The sequence below is a fragment of the Macaca mulatta genome, chromosome 16 (genome assembly GCF_049350105.2).
Source record: "Macaca mulatta isolate MMU2019108-1 chromosome 16, T2T-MMU8v2.0, whole genome shotgun sequence".
Lineage (NCBI taxonomy): Eukaryota > Metazoa > Chordata > Mammalia > Primates > Cercopithecidae > Macaca > Macaca mulatta.
The window spans coordinates 2303785-2326077 of NC_133421.1; the positions used below are offsets into that span (position 1 = coordinate 2303785).

The window sequence follows — 22293 nt, forward strand, 5'->3', positions numbered from 1 at the left end:
AACAAAAACAAAATGCAACAACGCAAAAGACATGACAAGCGATGAAATAAATAAAAGGAGGCAGATCTCCTAAAGCGAAAATGTCCCGTGCAGACACACAGCGCTATCTTGCACCCTGCATGGTGCCCACTATCATGCACAGTTGTATATTTAGGAGAAAAATGTTTTGGTACGCAAAATACAAGATAAGCAGACAAAAGGGAAACCAGTGTCTGTTATTCAGTCATTCAGTACTTACATAAATCACTTCTTTTACTACAACAAACTTCGAGGGCCACATTATAGCGGTCCAATACACTGGGAAAAGGCGTTTCTTTTCACGAGGACAGTATTACTAGAGATGAACATTAAAAATTACTTAATCTAATAGGAAATAGGAAAATTAACATACATTCTAAAGAGAAGCAGAAGTTTATCTGGTTATTCAAAGTTCATATAATAATTTCCACATGTATAAAAAAAAAAAGCCGGGCACAGTGGCTCACGCCTGTAATCCCAGCACTTTGGGAGGCTGAAGTGGGTGGATCACCTGAGGTCGGGAGTTCGAGACCAGCCTAACCAACGTGGAGAAACCCCGTCTCTACTAAAAATACAAAATTAACCAGACGTGGCGGCGCATGCCTGTAGTCCCAGCTACTTGGGAGGCTGAGGCAGGAGAATCAATCGAACTCAGGAGGCAGAGGTTGCAGTGAGCCAAGATTGCGCCATTGCACTGCAGCCTGGGCAACAAGAGTGAAACTCTGTCTCAAAAAAAAAAAAAAGAACCAATTACCTAGAGGAGGGCCATATATAACTTGGTTTGCTTTGAAACTCAAGATTGCTTCCCCAGGATACAGAATTTAAGCTGAATGAAAAGCTGTAGAGCTGGATGATAATTTCTTTCTCTCAGTGAAGGTATAATAGTATCACACCTATAAGAAGATAAGCTGAAACGCAACCAAAATTTCCATGCCCCGCGCCCTGCCAGTAAGGGAGGACAGCAGAGGTTATGATTTACAAGTAATTCTATGTATGTTCTTTTGGAACCAGGATCCTCTGAGTCAATTCCTTCCAATCTCCTAAGTTTATTTTTAAAAATCCGAACCTGGCCGCCACTTTAAATGATGAGACTTAGGGACTGGTGTAACAGCTTGATTTTGGAAGCTTACTTTAAAAAAAAAAAATTTAATTATTCGATGAATACCCAATATAATTCCATTTCGAGTGATTAAAACCTATTTGTTACATAGAACCAAACAAAACTACAAGAAAACATTTTTAAAACCTTTTTTTCAGGCTGATGAAATTGTTTAATCTATTTTAAAGAAATCTCACATGATGTTCTGTGGGGATTAAAAATATACACAGAAAAAAATAAAACAAAACAAAATATATATATACAGAAAGAAACTTGCACAGAGCCAGGTGTGCAGCAACGTCACACACTCATTCCTTTCTGTTTCCTCTGGATGCTCAAAATGTAAAAGCAAGAAAGATGGGGATGTTAACCAAACCTTTTGGCCCAAGGAATAAAATTTCTTTAAAAAATTTAAAATGTCTGGCCGGGCGCGGTGGCTCAAGCCTGTAATCCCAGCACTTTGGGAGGCCGAGACGGGCGGATCACGAGGTCGGGAGATCGAGACCATCCTGGTTAACACGGTGAAACCCCGTCTCTACTAAAAAATACAAAAAACTAGCCGGGCGAGATGGCGGGCGCCTGTAGTCCCAGCTACTCGGGAGGCTGAGGCAGGAGAATGGCGTGAACCCGGGAGGCGGAGCTTGCAGTGAGCTGAGATCCGGCCACTGCACTCCACCCTGGGTGACAGAGCGAGACTCCGTCTCAAAAAAAAAAAAAAAAAAAAAAAAATTTAAAATGTCAAAACCTGCCAGAGATAGCAGAACAGCCTATCATTATCAGGTGCTGGGAATGGCACCATGACAAGCCATTAATTTGGACTGACTTGAACACCTGCTCTCATAAAATCCGCATGATTCAGAGTTAACCCTAACCATCTGCAATCCCAACCAAAGTCATGTTTCATGCTGCTGTCCTAGTCTGGACAATCATCTGTCACTAATCGAACACAGTTATATACAGAATGTGCAGTCCCAGCAATACTGTAGATTATAGCAGGCGTTCTCTACCTGCACTCATGATTGGATTTCATTTCTAAAATACATCAGAGCTTTCAAAGGTTGAAATACACAGATCTGCACTACCCAAGCCTCCTTGCCTCTAGGGGAAACAAATCAGAAGAACATTTATCAGGAACTGACACGTCAGGCCTCACAGGTGCTGGGCAGGAATCACAGAGGCTTGCTCTGCATCACGTCTTCCATTAACCTGAAGCTTTGGGTTTATTGTGTTTAGCAAACCACTCGTCACTTTTATCTGCTGCCATTGCCTGTAAAATAGAAAGAGAATAAACATTGACTCCAAGTCTGAAAAACAAAAGATATAGCCCACTTTATACCACACTGTACTGACCACAGTAAAAAAATTAACATTAAAAAAAAGGACCCAACCCCCCGCTCCAAAAAAAAGAAAAGAGAAATAAAATTTTTTGTTAACATTTAAAGAGTATTAATCCAGTACAGAGTATTATGTTCAGTGAGGCAAGAGATACTGGTGAGTAATGAGCCACTGTGGACCCTCACTCTGCCAAGTCAAGGGCAAAGCCTGTAGCTAGGAAGTGTGGCTGGAGGGCCAACTAGACCAGGGACCCGCATGCCAGGCAGTAGGATCTCTGGTAAAAGAGAAAGTGCTGCCTCTCCACTCACAGCATCTGGGCAGATACTCAGGAATCTTTAGTATCACGAAACTCAGTCTGATAGTGAGGTCAAACATGAAACTCTATGTGATGTCTTAGTGATGAAGCGTGGAATGATTCCTTTTTCATAAGTCTCCTCCCAGCCTACTCTTCTGATGTTGGTTCTGTTTAGTTTGGGCATCTTAATTAAAAATGAAGCCTTGAGCCGTGCCCCGTGGTCACACCTATAGTCATAGCCACTTGGAGGCTGAGGCCAGAGGATCACTTGAGTTCAGAAATTCGAGTTCAGCCTGGGTAACAGAGTGAGACCCTGTCTCATATATATACATAAAGACACAAATAAAAATACGTAAGTAAGTAGAAAGCCTTAACAATTTTTGGTTCCACAAGCATCCCTTTAGTTGTTTAGCAAGAACAAACATTCATTTACTTAGTCAAAAAGAGCTAGGTACCATGCTGGGTTCAGGGGTGTCAGCAGAGACAGCTGGAAGCTTCGAGGAGTGTACAGAACAGCTGAGAACTCAGATATGGAAACAAGCATTTTGCATGACAGAGTGTGTGTACGCATGTGTGTATCCTGAAGCATCTGCTATAATATCTACCTCAGCAGGAAGTCACAAGATGAGTGGGCAATTGAAAATGAAGAAACAAATATATTTATTATTTAGAAACAGTGAAGGTGAAAGTGGCTGTCCTAGGAAGTGTAACTCAGAGATGGACCGTTTCATTTCTAAAATATCTTAGTACTATCTGATTTATTATCTTAATGAAAGTAAGTATTTAAAAATCAAAGATACGCTTTAAAAAACCACAGCTCACAAATATGCACGTTTCTGTCTTTTAGGAGCCATAAAAAGTGGGAGGAAAGAACAACTAAATGATTTGGAGAACCTAAGAAAGCTTTTTTTTTTTTTTTTTTTTGAGACGGAGTTTCGGTCTTATCACCCAGGCTGGAGTGCAATGGTGCAATCTTGGCTCACTGCAACCTCCGCCTTCTGGGTTCAAGCGATTCTCCTGCCTCAGCCTCCCAAGTAGCTGGGATTACAGGCACACGCCACCATGCCCGGCTAATTTTTTGTATTTAGTAGAGACAGGATTTCACCATGTTGGTCAGGCTGGTCTGGGACCCCTGACCTCAGGTGAGCCACCCGCCTTGGTCCCCCAAAGTGCTGGGATTGCAGGCGTGAGTCACCACACCTGGCCGAACCTAAGAAAGCTTTTAAGTGTTGAAGGACAATTAAAAGAGGAGGGGGGGAAAAGCCCTTTGGGTTGGATGCAAGAAGATGTATCTTAGCTAATGCAACAGTTCAGTGGGACTGGAATGGGGATGGGTCAGGGGACTTAGGGAGGGAGGCAGGACAGAAGGTCAGAGGGTAGGGAATGTCCAAGTATGTCACACGCTCTGTCACAGAGTCTGAAATTTATCTCAGAGGCAAGAGAGAGCTATCAGATCAAACAGTTTTAAAAACGACTGGATGTTTGCTTTGGGACAGACCGTAAGGTGACAATAAGGCCTTTCAAAGGGAGAGCTGAAAGGCAGAAGAAATTTCAGAGGTAGAACTCACAGCTCTTGGTGACTAACAGCTAAAGTAATTTAAGGATGAGGAGAAATAATGTTCAAAAGTGACTGTCTGTAAATCTAAAACGTCTATTAAATGTTAAAAAACAAAACATAACAAAATAACACCAAAACCGGCTCCGAGGATTCCAGTGGGAACGAGCAGGATCACAGATACGCTGTCCTGTCCAGGGAGGGAGCAGGGCAGAGAGGAAGAAAAAGGACTGACGGTAAAGCCTGAAAGGCATCCGTCCAGGCCCTGCCTGCTCCCACTCAGTGTGTGGTCCTCAGGGGTGAGGGGGAATGACTTCATCACCATCCAAGCCCTTACCTGCCACTTGGTGTATGGTATTCAAGGGTGAGGGCCAATGACTTAATCATGTTTAGTCTCGGTTTCCTCATTTGCAAAGGCTGATGCTATCAACCTTGCAGGTTATGGTATGAATCAGAGAATGTATATAAAGCACTTAAGGCTGGGTGTAATCCCAGCACTTTGGGAGGCAGGCGGGCAGATCACCTGAGGTCAAGAGTTCGAGACCAGCTTGGCCAACATGGTGAAACGCTCTCTCTACTAAAAATACAAAAACTAGCTGGACATGGTGGCGCACGCCTGTAATCCCAGCTACTTGGGAATCCCAGCTACTCTCCTGAGGCAGGAGAATCACCTGAACCCGGGAGGCGGAGGCTGCAGTGAGCTGAGATCACGCCACTGCACTCTAGCCTGGGCAACAGGTGAGACTCCGTCTCAAAATAAATAAATAAATAAAAACAAGGCACTTAAGAATGTATTGATATAGTAGCATTTATTTTTATTTTTATTTATTTATATATTTTTACTATAAATAGAGAGTTTATCTGGGCCAACCTTGAAGACGGCAACCCAGGAACATAGATTGAGGTTTCCAGAATCTACACTCCCAAGTAGCCTTTATTTAATATTACTGGAAGAGGAATGGATTTGAGGTAAGATGAGTTATAGACACGCTGAGTTTGATACATGGTGGGTTTCCTAAGTGAAGAGCTTCTCGGGATGTAACGTTGGTCTGGACAGAAAAAGTACTACACATAAGAAAAAAAGTTCATAAGCTGGACTTCACCAAAACAAAAAATTCCTGGTCTTCAAAAACTCAATGAATGGCTGGGAAAAATACTTGCATTTGCAAGTGATGAAGGAACAATGAGAAACTACGGTACAGAGTGGAGGTAAGAGTCACGTAAGGGTCGGCCATACTCTCTTCGGTTGTGCATATTTGGAATTTTTCAAAGGAATGACTCTTCTTCATCGAGGTAAGAGTCACATAAGGACCTGTTGTACTCTCTTCGGTTCTGCATATTTGGAACTTTTCATCGTGAAATATTAAAAGTTATTTAAAAATGGACAAAAGACTTGAACATAAAATTCACAAAAAGAAGTAAATGGCTAATAAGCACATGAAAAGCTGCTCAACATCATTGAAATATCCCTGCAGTCATCAGGGAAATAAAAATTAAACCTTTGTGGGGCTGAGCTGGAAGGATCACTGCAGTCCAGCCTGGGCAACACAGCAAGAATCTGTCTCTACAAACATAGAAAACATTAGCTGGGCACAGTGGTGCACCTGCAGCCCTAGCTATGTGGGTGGCTGAGGCGCAAGGATCACTTGATTGCACCAATTAAACCATTTCACATGTGCTAGAACAGGTAAAGAAAACCACAAAAAGCAAAATAAGTGTTGGTGAGAATGAAGAACAACTGGACCTATCAGACAAACGATGGTCCTATTACTTTCAATGACTGTCTGACACTTTCTTATAAGGTAAAAGCAATTCTACTCCCAGATATTTACTCAAGAGAAATGAAACATTTATCTATCTACAACAAGATTTACACAAGAATGTTCATGGCAGTCTTCCTTAGATAAAAAATCTAGAAATAAACCGAATGTCCACCACTGGAAGAATGAATGAGCAAATTGTTATATTCATAAAATTGAGTATCCATCAGCAATAAAAAAAAAAAAAAAACACACAAAAAACGGCACCAAGCTGTGATATGCAGTTACACGGCAGAATCTCAAAACCACGTTGAGCAAAAGAAGCCAGGCACAAGAGAATACCGAATGATCCCATTTGTATGAAGTCCAAGAACGAGCTCACCTACAGTGACAGAAGTCAGAATAGCGGCTGATCTGGGAGATGAGGGTGCCAACTCACTGGAAGTGGGCATGAGGGAACTTCTTGGGAAAATGGTGTGTATTTTGAGTAATGGTTGTATGAGTAAACACAACTGTCAAAACACATTGAAATTCTACCTAAATTATGCCTCATCAACAACCACCACTTGTATGAGCTCAGGAAGGAGTTAAAAACTAGAAGTGAGGAAGCTGGAGCAAGGATGACGGTTAAGTTCAGAGCAGGGGTAAGCAGAGTCGCAGGTAAGCCCTCACCAGAGTAGAGGAAGAATGCAGAGTGGGAAAAATGGCACAGCAGGGCTACGGGTAAAAAACACTTTGGGATGAGACACAGAAAGAGGTGCCCGTGTCTGAGGAGAAACTGTCAGGGAGATGAAAACGGCAGGATGGCTGGGTGCAGTGGCTCACGCCTGTAATCCCAGTCCTTTGGGAGGCCGAGGCGGGCGGATCACCTGAGGTCAGGAGTTCAAGACCAGCCTGACCAACATTGTGAAACCCCATCTCTACTAAAAATACAAAAATTAACCAGGCGTGGTGGTGCGTGCCTGTAGTCCCAGCTACCAGTTACTCAGGAGGCTGAGGCAGGAGAATTGCTTGAATCTGGGAGGCAGAGGTTGCAGTGAGCTGAGATCGCGTCACTGCACTCCACCCTGGGCGACAGAGCAAGACTCCGTCTCAAAAAAAAAAGAAAAAGAAAATGTCAGGATCGCCAGGGAGCAGGAGTTCATCAGTGCTATGGAAGAGTGAGCAGAGGCTGGGCGCGGTGGCTCACATCTGTAATCCCAGCACTTTGGGAGGCCAAGATGGATCAATCGATTGAGCCCAAGAAGTTCGAAACCAGCCTGGGCAACATGGTGAAACCCCATCTCTACAAAAAATACAAAAATTAGCTAAGCGTGGTGGCACACGCCTGTGGTTCCAGCTACTCGGGAGGCTGAGGTGGGAGGATCACTTGAGCGTAGGAGGCGGAGGCTGCAGTGAGCTGAGATCGTGCCACCGCACTACAGCCTGGGTGACAGAGACCCCGTTTTAAAAAAATAAAATGGGCCCAGGTGCGGTGGCTCACGCCTGTAATCCCAGCACTTTGGGAGGCCAAGGCAGGCGGATCGCCTGAGGTTAGGAGTTCGAGACCATCCCGGCCAACACGTTGAAGCCTCGTCTCTACTAAAAATAGAAAAATTAGCCAGGTGTGGTGGCGGGTGCCTGTAATCCCAGCTACTCGGGAGGCTGAGACAGGAGAATCGCTTGATCCCAGGAGGTGGAGGTTGCAGTGAGCCAAGATCGCACCACTGCACTCCAGTCTAGGTGACAGAGCAAGAATCCATCTCAAAAAACAAAATAAAATGGGCTAGGCGCAGTGTCTCACACCTGTAATCCCAGCACTTTAGGAGGCTGAGGTGGGTGGATCACTTGAGGCTACGAGTTTGAGACCAGCCTGGCCAACCTGGCAAAACCCTGTCTCTACTAATACAAAAATTAGCCAGCATGATGGCGGGCGCCTGTAGTTCCAGCTCCTCGGGAGGCCGAGGCAGGAGACTCGCTTGACCCTGGGAGGTGGAGGTTGCAGTGAGCTGAGACTGCGCCATTGCATTCCAGCCTGGGTGACAGAGCTAGACTCCATCTCAAAAAACTTAATTAATTAATTAAATTAAATAAAGAGCTAGGAGAAAGAGTCTGGCAAATTTGTCAGCTGAGAGGATGACTGAGATTCTATCTTCCTTCAGAATAAAATGTATACAGACTATTTTCTATACATTTCCTGCTTTAACGTTAATTGTGCATCTACTATTATGTAATTTACCAAGCTCTATAAACTATAACAAGCTGATGAGATAGACACTCTTATTTTCTGAAATTTTTGGATGAGAAGACTAAAGTTCAAAGAATTTAAGTAAACTGTTTAAGGTCAGTCACATAGTTATATGACCGAACCAAGAAAGACAGATCTGTTCCTTTAATCATTCAACAAAGTATTTGCAGAACGTCTAGTACACGCCAGGTATGTGCTAGGAGCCAGGATCCGAAAACTACTTGGAATGCTTCTGAATTACTGAGTTTGATGAGAATCTAAAAGTAGTTGCTATATTTGGCAAGAAACAAAAGCACTTCACCAAGTAACGAGAGCCAGTGCACAACAGACTGAAGTGAAAACGGGAGGCGAGAAAGAGAAACAGTGCGCACTCAGAGTTTCAGAAGAAGAAATCTGGAGAGGACGTAGAAAAGGGAAACAGTGCGCACTCAGGTTTTCAGAAGAATCTGGAGAGGAGATATTGGGTCAGTAAAAGGTTTTTAAAGGATGGGAGCTTTCAGCGCCTGTTTGCATGCTGGCGAGAATAACTCACTAGAAAAAAGAGACGGATGCTGCAGAATGGAGAAGAGATGATCAAAGGAGCTGCAGAGCTGAGGGGGATGGGATGGAGGCATCTCCATGCAGAGAGCAGAATAAGGACGGATCCAGCAGCACTGCTTCCAGGGCAGCCTGAGGTTGTGGCAAGGCACAAATGTCGAGTCTAGACGAGCGGTCTCCACAGGTGGCAGTGAAGACATCAGTCCTTGGCTCAGGTCAACCCAACAGCGAAAGGACGTGGTTCTGACAGTAAGAACCTGGACCCAGTTGTGTAGGCCCTCCCACACACACTTAATGCCACCCCCTCAGGCCCATGGTGACACAAATGTGGAAATGACACTCACATCATCCAACAATTTGCTTCCCTCTGGATCCACCTTAGAAAGTTCTCGAAATGCTTCATCCCCAACAAAGCAAATTTCATGTCCGTCCTACACCAATAAAGAGAAAAGACACCTGCCAAAGACATCCTTGAAGAAACCCCTGGTCCAGCCTGCCCCCTGCCTGAGGAATACTTACAGGGTCGGCCAGAATGACCACCTGTACTGTTGCTTTCCCTGGGGTGTCCAGGCTCACCAGGGGAGTCAGAATCTTCTGGTTCTCCCTTTTCATCAAGTCTTCTAAGTCTGGCAACTTGAGGAAAACAGAGGGGCAACGTGAGCCAGGGGTCACACACTACTCAGGACACGGCCCTCGTCGGCCCTAGAGGAGTATCAGACACCAGAAAGAACCAAGGCGCCGTGTGTTTGAATTTACTATCTCAGCTGCTCTTCAAACAACTGCTGACCTTGATACTAAAGCCACAGTCAAAAGGACCTCGAGAAGGGAAGGCCAAGGTTCTTAGCTGGGCTGAACGAGCTAGTCGCAGAGCTCAAACAATCTGGTATCAAGCATTACCTCTTTCTGGGGGCAAGAGAAGGCAATTCTTCCAAAAGCTGCTGCGTGCTCCACCGCACCCTTGACGCCCTGGAGCTCCAGCTTACACTGAAATAGGAAAGGGGGTTATTTTTTGGAACAGGTTCTACATTACATGTACGTGGTAGAAAAATTCAAACAGTATATACAAAAGGAATAAAGTAATAACTAAGGCTCTAGCCTACTCTCACCCCGGAGACAACTAGTAAGCAGTTTCCTGTGTATCCTTCTAGAAGCACTGCATGTGCACGCACCTATCTTTTTTTTACACAAATGGTAGCATAATTTACAAATTATTCTGTTCCTTGTTTTTCTCCACTTAATGTCACCATATCGATAAATAAAGATTTGCCTCAATCTCTTTGCTAGCTACGTAGTAATCCATTCCACGAATGAACCATAAATTACTGAAGTATGTCTCTAATCTATAGGACACTGAAATTCTTACGTGTTGTGATTACAAACAATTATGCAACAGACAACCTTGCACACACTTCTGTGTGCCTCTGTGTGCTGAGTACATCTGTAAATAATTCCTAGGAGTAGAATTGCAGGGTCAAAGGGCAAGGACTACATCGTGCTCAAATGCTGGGTTATTAGCAAAAGAAGATGAAAAAGATCTCGTATTAAATCCATTCAAAGGGCCGGGTGCGGTGGCTCACACCTGTAATCCCAGCACTTTGGGAGGCTGAGGAGGGCGGATCACGAGGTCAGGAAATCGAGACCATCCTGGCTAACACGGTGAAACCCCACCTCTACTAAAAATACAAAAAACTAGCCGGGCGAGGTGGCGGGCGCCTGTAGTCCCAGCTACTCGGGAGGCTGAGGCAGGAGAATGGCGTGAACCCGGGAGGCGGAGCTTGCAGTGAGCCGAGATCGCGCCGGGCGACAGAGCGAGACTCCATCTCAAAAAAAAAAAAAAAAATCCATTCAATCTCTTTGATTAAGCAATTCCACTTCTGAAGAGATATATCCCCAAATATAAACAAGGTAATATCTGGGTGGTGAGGTTATCACTTATTTTCATTTTCTGCTTATCTATCTAAATATTGAATCACTGTGAAGAAACTATGGGAACAACCTTCATGTTAACCTCATTCATATAGGTTATAAGCCATTTATAAGCTTCATTTATAAGCCAAATTCAAAGTAAGAGGTTAGTTATTCTTCTCCAAGATTGCTCACCTGGTTATCAGCATAGCCCAGCAAAGCCCTTTGCTTTTCTTCATCTTTTTCATAAATTTTCATTCCCAGTAGATCACACCAGTAGTTCAAGGACTTGTGAAGATCAGACACTGCTAGAGTTACTTTTAATACAGGATCTGTTGGGTGATAAAGCAGGAACAGACAGATCAATTTAATGGAATAAAACAGAAAGACCAAAACATGCTCATGAATACATACAAATTCAGTTTATGTTAAGAAAGGGATTTTAAGCCAGTATGAAGTCAGGTGCGGTGGCCCATGCCTGTAATCCCAGCACTTTGGAAGACTGAGGCAGGAGGACTGCACGAGCCTAGGAATTCAAGACCAGCCCAGGCAACACAGTGAGACCTCACCTGGACAAAAAATTTTTAAAAATTGGCTGGGCGCAGTGGCTCAGCTCACGCCTGTAATCCCAGCACTTTGGGAGGCCAAGGCAGGTGGATCCCCTGAGGTCAGGAGTTCGACACCAGCCTGGCCAACATGGCGAAACCCTGTCTCTACTGAAAATACAAAAAAAAAATTAGCTGGGTGTAGTGGCGCATGCCTGTAATCCCACCTGCTTGGGAGGCTGAGACAGGAGAATCGCTTGAACCTAGGAGGCAGAGGTTGCAGTGAGCCGAGATGGCACCACTGCACTCTAGTCTGGGAGACAAGAGCAAAGTTCTGTCTCAAAAAAAAAAAAAAAAAAAAAAAAATTAGGCTTGGTGGCTCATGTCTGTATTCCCAGCCACTTGAAAGGCTAAAGCAGGAGGATCGCTTGAGCCCAGGAGGTCGAGGCTGCAGTGAGCCAAGACTGCACTACTGCACTCCAGCCTGGGCGACAGAGTGAGATCCTGTCTCCAAAAACAAAAAAAAAGACACTATGAAAAGCCTAATTATTCAATGGATGGCACTAAGAAGACTGGCTAGTCATTTGGTAAGAAAAACTTACATCTGCCGGGCGCGGTGGCTCAAGCCTGTAATCCCAGCACTTTGGGAGGCCGAGGCGGGCGGATCACAAGGTCAGGAGATCGAGACCACAGTGAAACCCCGTCTCTACTAAAAATACAAAAAATTAGCCGGGCGAGGTGGCGGGCGCCTGTAGTCCCAGCTACTCAGGAGGCTGAGGCAGGAGAATGGCGGGAACCCGGGAGGCGGAGCTTGCAGTGAGCCGAGATCGCGCCACTGCACTCCAGCCTGGGCAACAGCGTGAGACTCCGTCTCAAAAAAAAAAAAAAAAAAAAGAAAAACTTACATCTTTGAAATAAATGACAAAATACATTCCTGACGGGTTAAAAAAATAAGTTTAAAAAACGAAATCATGAAAATACTAGATATAGATGATTATTTATACAATTTTGAGTAGAGGAAGATTTTTCTTTAAACCTGACACCAAAGATAGAAAAACTATGATGAAAAAAATTCTGCTATGCGAATTACACAAAATGGAAAACTAGACAACAAACAAAAAAAGGAATTACAATCAAAACCAGAGTACACAACACAGTAGGGGGAAAAACTGCAATAGATTGGACAAAAAGTCCTTAATATGTAAATCACCTGTAAATATTAATAGGAAAAGAATGAACATGCTAGAAAAATAGGCAAAAGGCACAAAGCAATAATCCACAGAAGAAGGAATTAGAATGCTCAATTAACATATGAAACAATATTCAACCTGACCCCCCTAAAAAACAAAGACATTAGAATTCACATAAAATCTTTTGTTATCTAATGTGCAAATAATGTTAAAAGTTGGCAGTGTTAACTCTATTAGTGTAGAGGGGAAAATCACAATCTTACAATACTAGTAAAGTGTAAATTAGTACATTTCTGGGCAATAATTTGTCAGACTGTACCAAAAGCTTTAAAAAATGTTCATTGCTTTTGAAAGAACAAGTCAATTTTCAGCCACTCAAAGGTAATTGTGGATGTATGACGGGCTTTTACCACCAAGACATTCATCAGTATTGCTTAGAACGACAAAACACTAGGAACGATATAAATATCCAACAACAGAGAATTGTTTATCTTCCTACAATGTAATAATACAATGGAATTCCTATAAAAGGATACGAAGAAATGTATACACTTAATTATATATATGTATTTTTGACAAAAGATTAGAAAGATATACTCTAAAACGTCAGCAGTGGTTCTCTCTGGATATATGGGTGTGTGTGTTTTTTTCGGCTTATCTGCTTGTCGAAGGAAGAAACTTGATTATTTTGTAAAAAGAATAAAAGTCATATTGAAACACCTACTGTTATTGGAAACTTTTCACATTTAAAGTGACTTTCTAAAGAGCTGTTCCATGTCTCCATCTGACTATGATACATTCATTACATTTTTCTTTCGTTTTTCACCTCCTTAGTCCTGTTTGTTAGAACAGCAATACTGTGACTAAGACGCTGTTTCTCACAAGTGCCTCCGCCTGGCAGGCTCCATTTTTCTCCTTTCCATTTACTTCAAAATCAACAAATCCCAGTTGACTTGGGGCCTGAAGGGACGCAGGACAGGAAGTTAACAAGTGGATGAAGCTGCACAGAAGTAATTCAGAGGAAAGATGAATGCCAGCCAGACAGAAGGTCTGACCACAACCAACCAGAAACGCCCAAAGGGATTTCCATTCCAAAGGACAAAAGCATCTTAGCACCGTGGAGCTCTCTATTATTTTAAGTACTGACATATCACTAAGGCTGGAGAAAAAAAATGGATGGTGGAGCTAGTTGCAAGAGTTAAGTTTTAAAGTCAGCAAAGGATCAATCACCTATCAACAAAAAAACACCATAAACACCCTTTAAATCACCAGTGAAGTAGAGAAACACCATCTCTCCACGAGTCCCACGCAGCCAAGTCTAGCCTCCCACACTGAACGGACTGATCTTTCTTTTGCTGAGCACCAGATGATAAACAAGGAGCATTCAACATCCTACGCAGACTCAGCAGGGGGGCACCGGGGACAGGAGGCCGACCAGTGGAAAAAGAATTTCCAGGACTCCTTTCTAAGGCCCACTTGCGGTCATACGTTCACCAAGTGAGACAGTGGGCACAAGTGCCTTTGCCATTCGCCAGCATTTTCCCCGTTTTTGCTTTTGTTTTGGCAGGGCAGGTAGGTGAATTTGCAGGCATTAAATACAAAATGAAACACTGATGAGGCTGTCTCTGCAGCCAACAAAACAAACCCTGCAAAGTTTCCTTCTTGTTCTGTGTGGCAGTCAGCGAGGGGGCTCCTCACTTCCACGCCATCCCTCGCCGAGTACTGACCCTAAAGTTTGGGACCTCGGCTCCAGAGGCTAAATGGTTTGGGGATGATCCTATTTCTCTTGCCAGTGATTGGTTTCGGAGCAGGCACAGTATATCAGATCTGACCAGGAAGTTTGCTGGAAGATTCTAGGAAAGTTTTTCTTCTGCTCTTAAAAAGAAAGCAAGCCAGGCGTGGTGGCTCACGCCTGTAATCCCAGCACTTTGGGAGGCCAAGGCGGGTGGATCACGAGGTCAGGAGATTGAGAGTATCCTGGCCAACACGGTGAAACCCCGTCTCTACTAAAAATACAAAAAATTAGCCGGGCGTGGTGGTGAGCGCCTGTAGTACCAGCTACTCGGGAGGCTGAGGCAGGAGAATCACTTGAACCTGGGAGGCGGAGGTTGCAGTGAGCCGAGATTGCGCCACTGCACTCCAGCCTGAGTGACAGAGCAAGACTCCATCTCAAAAAAAAAAAAAAAAAAGAAGAAAGCAAAAAGGGCCGGGCATGGTGGCTCACGCCTGTCACCCCAACATTTTGGGAAGCTGAGGCAGATGGATCAAGTGAGGTCAGAAGTTCGAGACCAGCCTGGTCAACATGGTGAAACCTTGTCTCTACTAAAAATACAAAAATTAGCTGGGCGTGGTGGCGTTTGCCTGTAATCTCAGCTACTGGAAAGGCTAAGGCAGGAGAATCGCTTGAACCTGGGAGGTAGAGGTTGCAGTGAGCCGAGATTGTGCCACTGCACCCCAGCCTGGGCGCTGGGCGACAGAGCAAGATTCTGTCTCAAAAAAAAAATAATTTTTAAAAAGTAATAAAAATACAAAAAAAAAAAAAAAAAAAAAAAAGCTGGGCGTAGTGGCAGGTGCCTGTAATCCCAGCTACTTGGGAGGCTGAGGAAGGAGAATTGCTTGAACCCAGAGGGCAGAGGTTGCAGTGAGCAGAGATCATGCCACTGCACTCCAGCCAGAGCGACAGAGTCTCAAAAAAAAAAAAAAAAAAAGCAAAAAGAAGTCAGCATGTCCTCTCCTACCAGATAGGCATGTGGGAGCATGTGGCCCTGCCTGCTCCTGGCAGCCCTCCTGCAACCTTGAGGGGACCAGCTCTAGGAGAGGCACCTGCAGAGAACAACAGAACGTAGAAAGAGAAAAATGTGGCGAGCTGGCGAATCATCTAACCTTGAAATCTTCCCCAGCTATAGAACGCCTGCTCTGTGAGCTAAAACATTCCATAACTGTTCAATGTAGTTGGGTTTTCTGTTATTTACAGATGAAAGACTCACAAATCAATAAATTACCAGTAGAACAGAACCAGTCTAGATCCCCTATTGCTATGTATTAAAGTTCTGATATGAGAATATAATTTCTCCGGTAACAGGTAAAAGCATTGGCTGGGGAAGACACGTCACGTGAACACAGAAAAAAGACAGGCGGCCCTCACTCTCCTTTCCTCAAAGATGCCTTTAGACAGAGGCTTTTTCTGGTTCTGGTATAATTACCTGACTGAGGCAGACTGCGATTCTGCAAATAGAACTTATATCCTCCTGGGGCCTCGGTTTCAAAAACACCTTCTGCGACTTCCGTCAGGGGCCACTCCAGCTTCCTGGCGTTGCTGACAGCCTGGCTAGAAGCGAGCGTGATTCCCTAAAACAAACCACAGTACATCCAAGTACATGATCACAACAGATATTTTACAGAACAAGACAATGAGCCCAACCCCTACTGCCTACTGCCTTTAGGTAAAATCACCTAAGATTAACTGGCATCCAACATTTTATTCTAGCGATTTAAAAACAGGTTTTCAATGTTTTATCCCACAAACATTCAGATCTTCATGAATAATAGGACAGAAATTGAAATGCCAGTGAAGTCGGATTCATTTAACACCAAAGATAACCTCTTCTAATTCTAAAGATCTAGCCAGAGAAATCTTGATGCTACCTGGGTCTGCCAGCTAGCTACCTATTTAAGGTGAACTGTTCTTGCTTTTTTAACAAACAAACAAACAAAACAAAAATAAGCAAACTCTCAAGGTTTCCTTACATTTAATCAAAGTGTCTAGAAATGGACACCTATGCTTTCTGATAAGACCAGCCTTGTTTCTAGCTTCGATTATTATAATGGCCTCTCTGCCTCCAGTCTTGTAAATCCATTATCCACTCTGCAGCCAAAGTAAACTTTCCAAAACGCATCCTACAGTCTACCCCCAGAGAGCAGCCAGCCTTGTTTTCCCTTTGCTCAAAGTCCTCCAATGGCTCATTTCTCTCGGATGACTTATGGTCTAGGAGGCCCCCTACAGTCTTACCCCATGGCACTGCTGACCCCATTCTTACCACGTCCCCTCTCATTCTCTGTTCCAGCCACACTGGCTTCCTTACACCTCCTTGAACACTCCAGATGTTACCTGAGGGCTCTTGCACAGGCTATTCGCTGCCTGGAATGCTCGTCCCCCGGATACACACATGGCTAACTCCCTGACCTCTTTTGAGCCTCTGCTCAAATGTTATCTCTTCACTCACACGCACCCTCAACACCCTACTCAAATTTACAACCAGCTACCTACCCCCAGCCAAAAATCCACTAGAAAAAAACAGTATTTACCATAAAGTCATTGCCAAGCTTGTAGTCTCCGATGCCGTAATTGTAAGTCAGTTCTGCAACAAAATGATCGTCCTCAGGCCCAAATCCCACCATTGTTTTACTCCATTTCCCATCATAAGGCCTAGAAAATAAAAGTAAATGAACTAAGTGACCACAGACAAATCGGCCTCAGGCCACCCCCAGAGAACTACTGGGCACAGAGAAATGAGCAGTCCTGTCTGGTCCTAAAAGTTCTCTTAAGCATGAGATGACTTCAGATGGTGCAGAAAGCAGCTGTGGGCAGTACTCATGAGACCCTACAACAAGCTCCTAAGACTATCTATTCAGCATCTACTTGAAGGAAAGATTTGTTCACCTTTTCTGTAAAGCAAGGAACAGAATCCTAAAGACAGTTCTCCAATTGACCTGTTATTTCCTTGACTATCAATCAACAAGTATGGACTTGGACTGTTCCAACTTGTCATGGTACTAAGATTAAGAGATGGCCAGGCGCAGTGGCTCAGGCCTGTAATCCCAGCACTTTGGGAGGCCGAGGCAGGAGGATCACCTGAGATCAGGAGTTCAGGAGCAGCCTGGCCAACATGGTGAAACCCCGTCTCTACTAAAAATACAAAAATTAGCTGGGTGTGGTGGCGCGTGCCTGCAGTCCCACGTACTAGGGAGGCTGAGGGAGGAGAACTGCTTGAACCCGGGAGACAGAGGTTGCAGTGAGCCAGGATAATGAGCCTGTACTCTCACCTGGGTGACGGAGTAAGACTGTCTCAAAAAAAACAAGGACATTAGAAGCCGCTGCTTCATCCAGAGCATGTATTTGCATTTGTGGCATAATATGCAACATATCTGGTCACTGTCCCCGGTTCCTCTGGAATTTCCTGACGGGAACATATTTTGTTATTCACAATGAGCCCCTTTCGGTCACACCTGAGTTTATGCTAATGAGGAGACTTAGAGTGGGACCTCTACATAGACTCAGGATGGGGCTGGTCACCAGAAAGACAAATGATTAGAGGACTGGAACTTTCAGTCCCACCCACCAACCTCTGGGAAGGAAAGGGATGGAGACTGGGCTCTATTAGGCTTGAACAACGAGACTTGATGAGCTTCGGGGATGCTGAACGCATGCAGGTGCTGGATCGGAGCCTGCCCCAGAACAGCACGGAAGCGCCGCCGCCCCGGAACAGCACGGAAGCTCTGCGGCCGCTCCCCATGCCCTGCCCTGTGTATCTCTTCTGTCCAGCCGTTTCTAACTCGTACCCTTTATAATAAACCAGTAAATGCAAGTGTTTCCAGCGTTTCCCTTCGTTCCATGGGCCACTGCAGTAGATTATCAATCGGATTAAATAACAGGACAGCCGGCTGGTATTAAGAGAACTGGAGAATTGCTTCACGTGCCACAAGTGTTGTATGAGAGTGCAGAGAAAACAGAATATGTGTTCCCGACATTCCTAAAGTCGCCTCCACAATTTATTGCCTCCTGAATTAATTCCACTGCTTTATACTCACTATGAGGGTGCAGAGAAACAGAGTATGTGTTCCCCACGTTCCTGGAGTTGCCTCTGCAACTTACTGCCTCCTTAATTAATTCCACTGCTTTATACTCACGTTGAGAAACTGTCTTCTGTTATCCGGGTGTAGTCAGAGCCTAAAGAAGATTTTAAGAAACAAGGTATCATACCCATTGCAGGCGGCTTTGCAGCCTTCTTCAAATTCCTCATGCCGCAAGACCTGGTGTGAGATTTAGAATAAATTGTGAAGTGTTACTCGTACTGTTCACAGCATCTTTAGCACAAACTAAAATGTCAAAACACAGATATTATCATTTGTAAGCTTTACTTGTAAAAGAACAAAAGCAAATGAGCTTTATACTTCTCCCAGGATAGAAGCAGTAGAAGCAAGAACAGTTTGACACCAAGGGTCGGGCTACCAAATCAGTTGTGAAATCTATTCAGATTGGTAAGCAGTGCTATGCAGTGGGAAAAAGTGCAGCCTTCAGCATTAAAGAAGTCTGATTTGGACCGGGCACAGTGGCTTACATCTGTAATACCAGCACTTTCAGAGATCAAGGCAGGTGGATCGCCTGAGGTCAGGAGTTCAAGATCAACCTGGCAAACATGGTGAAACCCCATCTCAACTGAAAATACAAAAATTAGCCAGGCGAGGTGGCACGTGCCTGTGATCCCAGCTATTCAGGAGGCTGAGGCAGGAGAATCACTTGGACCCATGAGGCGGAGGTTGCAGTGAGCAGAGATCACGCCACTGCACTCCAGCCTGGGTGATGAACAAAACTCCATTTCAAAATGAATTTAAAAAAAGGACGGGCTCTGTGGCTCATGCCTGTCATCCCAGCACTTTGGAAGGCTGAGGTGGGCGGATCACCTGAGGTCGGGAGTTCGAGACCAGCCTGGCCAACACAGTGAAACCCCGTCTCTACTAAAAATACAAAATTAGCCAGGCGTGGTCGTGGGTGTTTGTAATCCCAGCTACTCAGGAGGCTCAGGTAGAAGAATTGTTTGAACATGGGAGGCAGAGATTGCAGTGAGCTGAGACTGCACCATTACACTCCAGCCTGGGTGACAAGAGCAAAATTCAATCTCAAAAAAAAAAAAGCAAAGAGTCTGATTTGGAATTCCGTCATTTAGTAGTTGTGTAACTCTGAGCAAGTTAGAATCTGAGTCTCAGTCTCCTAACATGTGATGGGAATGGAAGTTATTAAAGCATCTCACAGAACCCTGCACACAGCAGGCTCTCGATGTGTTGGCTTTAGTCTTCCTTTTTGATTTCCACAGCTCCTGCCAGTTCAAGTTCCCAATGCTCTGCTCAGACTATTAAAAATCATCCTTATTGATATCCTTCCTTAATACCACCATAAAAGTACACATCTAAAGCACACAGCTCTGATCCCATCACTGCCCTGTTTAAGAACGTAAGTGAGGCCAGGCGCGGTGGCTCAAGCCTGTAATCCCAGCACTTTGGGAGGCCGAGACGGGCGGATCACGAGGTCAGGAGATCGAGACCATCCTGGCTAACACGGTGAAACCCCGTCTCTACTAAAAAACACAAAAAACTAGCCGGGCGAGGTGGCGGCGCCTGTAGTCCCAGCTACTCGGGAGGCTGAGGCAGGAGAATGGCGTAAACCCAGAAGGCGGAGCTTGCAGTGAGCTGAGATCCAGCCACTGCACTCCAGCCTGGGCGACAGAGCAAGACTCTGTCTCAAAAAAAAAAAAAAAAAAAAAAAAAAGAACGTAAGTGAGCTCCCTTCTTACTGAAGCATAAAATCCAAATTATTTAGCATAGCATTCAAGATACTATTAGAAGCAATGCCGACCTGTCCATCCTGATATCCCATCTCCTCAACTTCAACTAAGCAACCTCAACTAAAGGCACATAAAACCAGTGGCTTCGCAAACATGTAACATCACTGCACTGGCTCTTTAGTGTTACTATGTAGCTCCCCCTCTAATCTATCTGTGGATATCCCAACTTTAGAAGTCAACTCGAATCCTGGCTAACATGGTGAAACCCCGTCTCTACTAAAAATACGAAAAAAAAAAAAAAATGAGCCAGGAGAGGTGGCGGCTGCCTGTGGTCCCACCTACTGGGGAGGCTGAGGCAGGAGAATGGCATGAACTCCGGAGGCGGAGATCACGCCACTACACTCCAGCCTGGGTGGCAGAGCGAGACTCTGTCCCAAAAAAAAAAAAGTCAACTCAAATACAAGGTCTACAGGAATTATTTCCTCATCACCCAGGTTGGAAAAACCTCTCCTTTTGTATTTTCATAATAGTTGCTAATACTTACATAATGTACTATCATCTATATGTTAAATACTATACATATAATAAGGTGTTTAATCTTTTTTTTTTTTGAGAGGGAGTTTTGCTTTTGTCGCCCAGGCTGGAATACAATGGCGCGATCTCGGCTCACTGCAACCTCTGCCTCCCAGGTACAAGCAATTCTCCTGCCTCAGCCTCCTGAGTAGCTGGGATTACAGGTGTGCGCCACCACGCCCAGGTAATTTTTGTATTTTTAGTAGAGACAAGGTTTCACCATGTTGGCCACGCTGGTGTCCAACTCCTGACCTCCAGCGATGCGCGCCTCGGCCTCCCAAAGTGCTGGGATTACAGGTGTGAGGCACCGCGCCCGGCACATGTTTAGTCTTTACAGCAACCTTTGGATCAACGAAGAAATACTAACAAGGGACAGCTCTGTGGTTTCTGCTATCGAAAGTTTTGTGGTTTTTCACTATCAAATTCTGACTTCCATTACCATCACCTACGTACAAATCCAGTTCCAACTCCCACCCCAACCCAGGCCATGAGCTCTAATGGAGAGTATCCATCAGGGTCATTTGAACCTTTGTTGCCAAAACTCAATGTAGTACCCTAAAAATAGCAGACGGAGTCTCGCTCTGTCACCCAGGCTGGAGTGCAGTGGCGCGATCTCGGCTCACTGCAAGCTCCGTCTCCAGGGTTCACGCCATTCTCCTGCCTCAGCCTCCCAAGTAGCTGGAACTACAGGCACCCACCACCTTGCCCGGCTAATGTTTTGTATTTTTAGTAGAGACAGGGTTTCACCGTGTTAGCCAGGATGGTCTCAATCCCCTGACCTCGTGATCCGCCCGCCTCAGCCTCCCAAAGTGCTGGGATTACAGGCGTGAGCCACTGCGCCCGGCAAAACAGCAGATATTTTAAAAATGATCTGACGAATTCAGACCCCCGTCTGCCGCACCGTCTCCACACTAAACCGCCCTCTTGCACCTTTCAAGTCTTCCTTACTGGTGTGCTCCCTACCTCCCCGGCTTATCGAAGGAGGTCCCCCAAACCCAGTTCCCCAACCGAGTCCTGCAGTAACAGCTTCTCAGGACCGGGGAGAGACTGCTTGTGGGTGCTGTTGCAAAGGGGATGGGTTGCGAGTTGGAGCCCAGATTCAGAGACTGAGTACCCGAGTGGAGCCACTCCGACCAGCCCTGACAGAAGCAGAACTCTGAATATGCTGGTTTTACCTACATCAAAGGCTCCAAACCGGAAAAGACAAATATTAACTGGAAAGCATTATATGTCATTTTGTGTATTTACCGTCTTTTCCGGTAGACAGTAAGCTCCACAAGGGCGGGGCTCAATAAACATCTACGAGTGACTTAAACGAAAGGACGTGCTGGGCACACCGCGGGGACTAATCGCGTTAGGCCCCTCTCCAAGGCCTATGATCCCCACCGGCAACTCGCCGCTCCCGAAGCTGAACTCCGCGCAGGGCCCAAGGTCGGGCACCCTCCGGCTGAGGTTCACGACACACCCATCTTCCCCTCCCTCCGCCAGGGCCGGCTCGGGGGCCCGTTCCCGCCTCGCGCGCCAGCCCCAGTCGAACCCGGCCTGCACCTTCATCCCCAGGACGTCCCGATAGAAACGCGCCGTCTGGAAGCGGTTTCCCACTTTGAACACGAAGTGCAGAGCTCTGCGAGCAGCCATGACTCCCGCGCACGCAGCCGTCACGCGCACGGTACCGCCCCGCCCACGACGGGCGCC

At 45.3% G+C, this 22293-nt stretch overlaps 1 protein-coding gene across 2 annotated transcripts; it reads right to left on the reverse strand.

Annotated features, from left to right (window-relative positions):
* Nucleotides 1-196: 196 nt before the first annotated feature.
* On the reverse strand, nucleotides 197-22278 carry GLOD4 (glyoxalase domain containing 4). Of its 2 annotated transcripts, none has more exons than XM_077968683.1 (9): nucleotides 22147-22262; nucleotides 17510-18496; nucleotides 16772-16892; nucleotides 15670-15814; nucleotides 10927-11063; nucleotides 9724-9810; nucleotides 9346-9459; nucleotides 9171-9257; nucleotides 197-2384 (listed from the first exon to the last, which is right to left on the reverse strand). In XM_077968683.1, exons 3-9 carry the CDS (start codon nucleotides 16862-16864, stop codon nucleotides 2319-2321), a joined length of 729 nt encoding a protein of 242 aa, XP_077824809.1. In that variant the 5' UTR covers nucleotides 16865-16892; nucleotides 17510-18496; nucleotides 22147-22262; the 3' UTR covers nucleotides 197-2318.
* Nucleotides 22279-22293: the final 15 nt, after the last annotated feature.

Excerpts from the sequence above, each read along its gene's own strand:
- GLOD4 (XM_077968683.1), bottom strand. The coding sequence starts at position 16,864 with ATGGTGGGATTTGGGCCTGAGGACGATCATTTTGTTGCAGAACTGACT. Across the intron at positions 9,811-10,926 it reads TGGGCTATGCTGATAACCAG|TGTAAGCTGGAGCTCCAGGG; the intron begins GTGAGCAATCTT and ends TTCCTATTTCAG. Across the intron at positions 2,385-9,170 it reads GAAGCAAATTGTTGGATGAT|GCAATGGCAGCAGATAAAAG; the intron begins GTGAGTGTCATT and ends TCTATTTTACAG.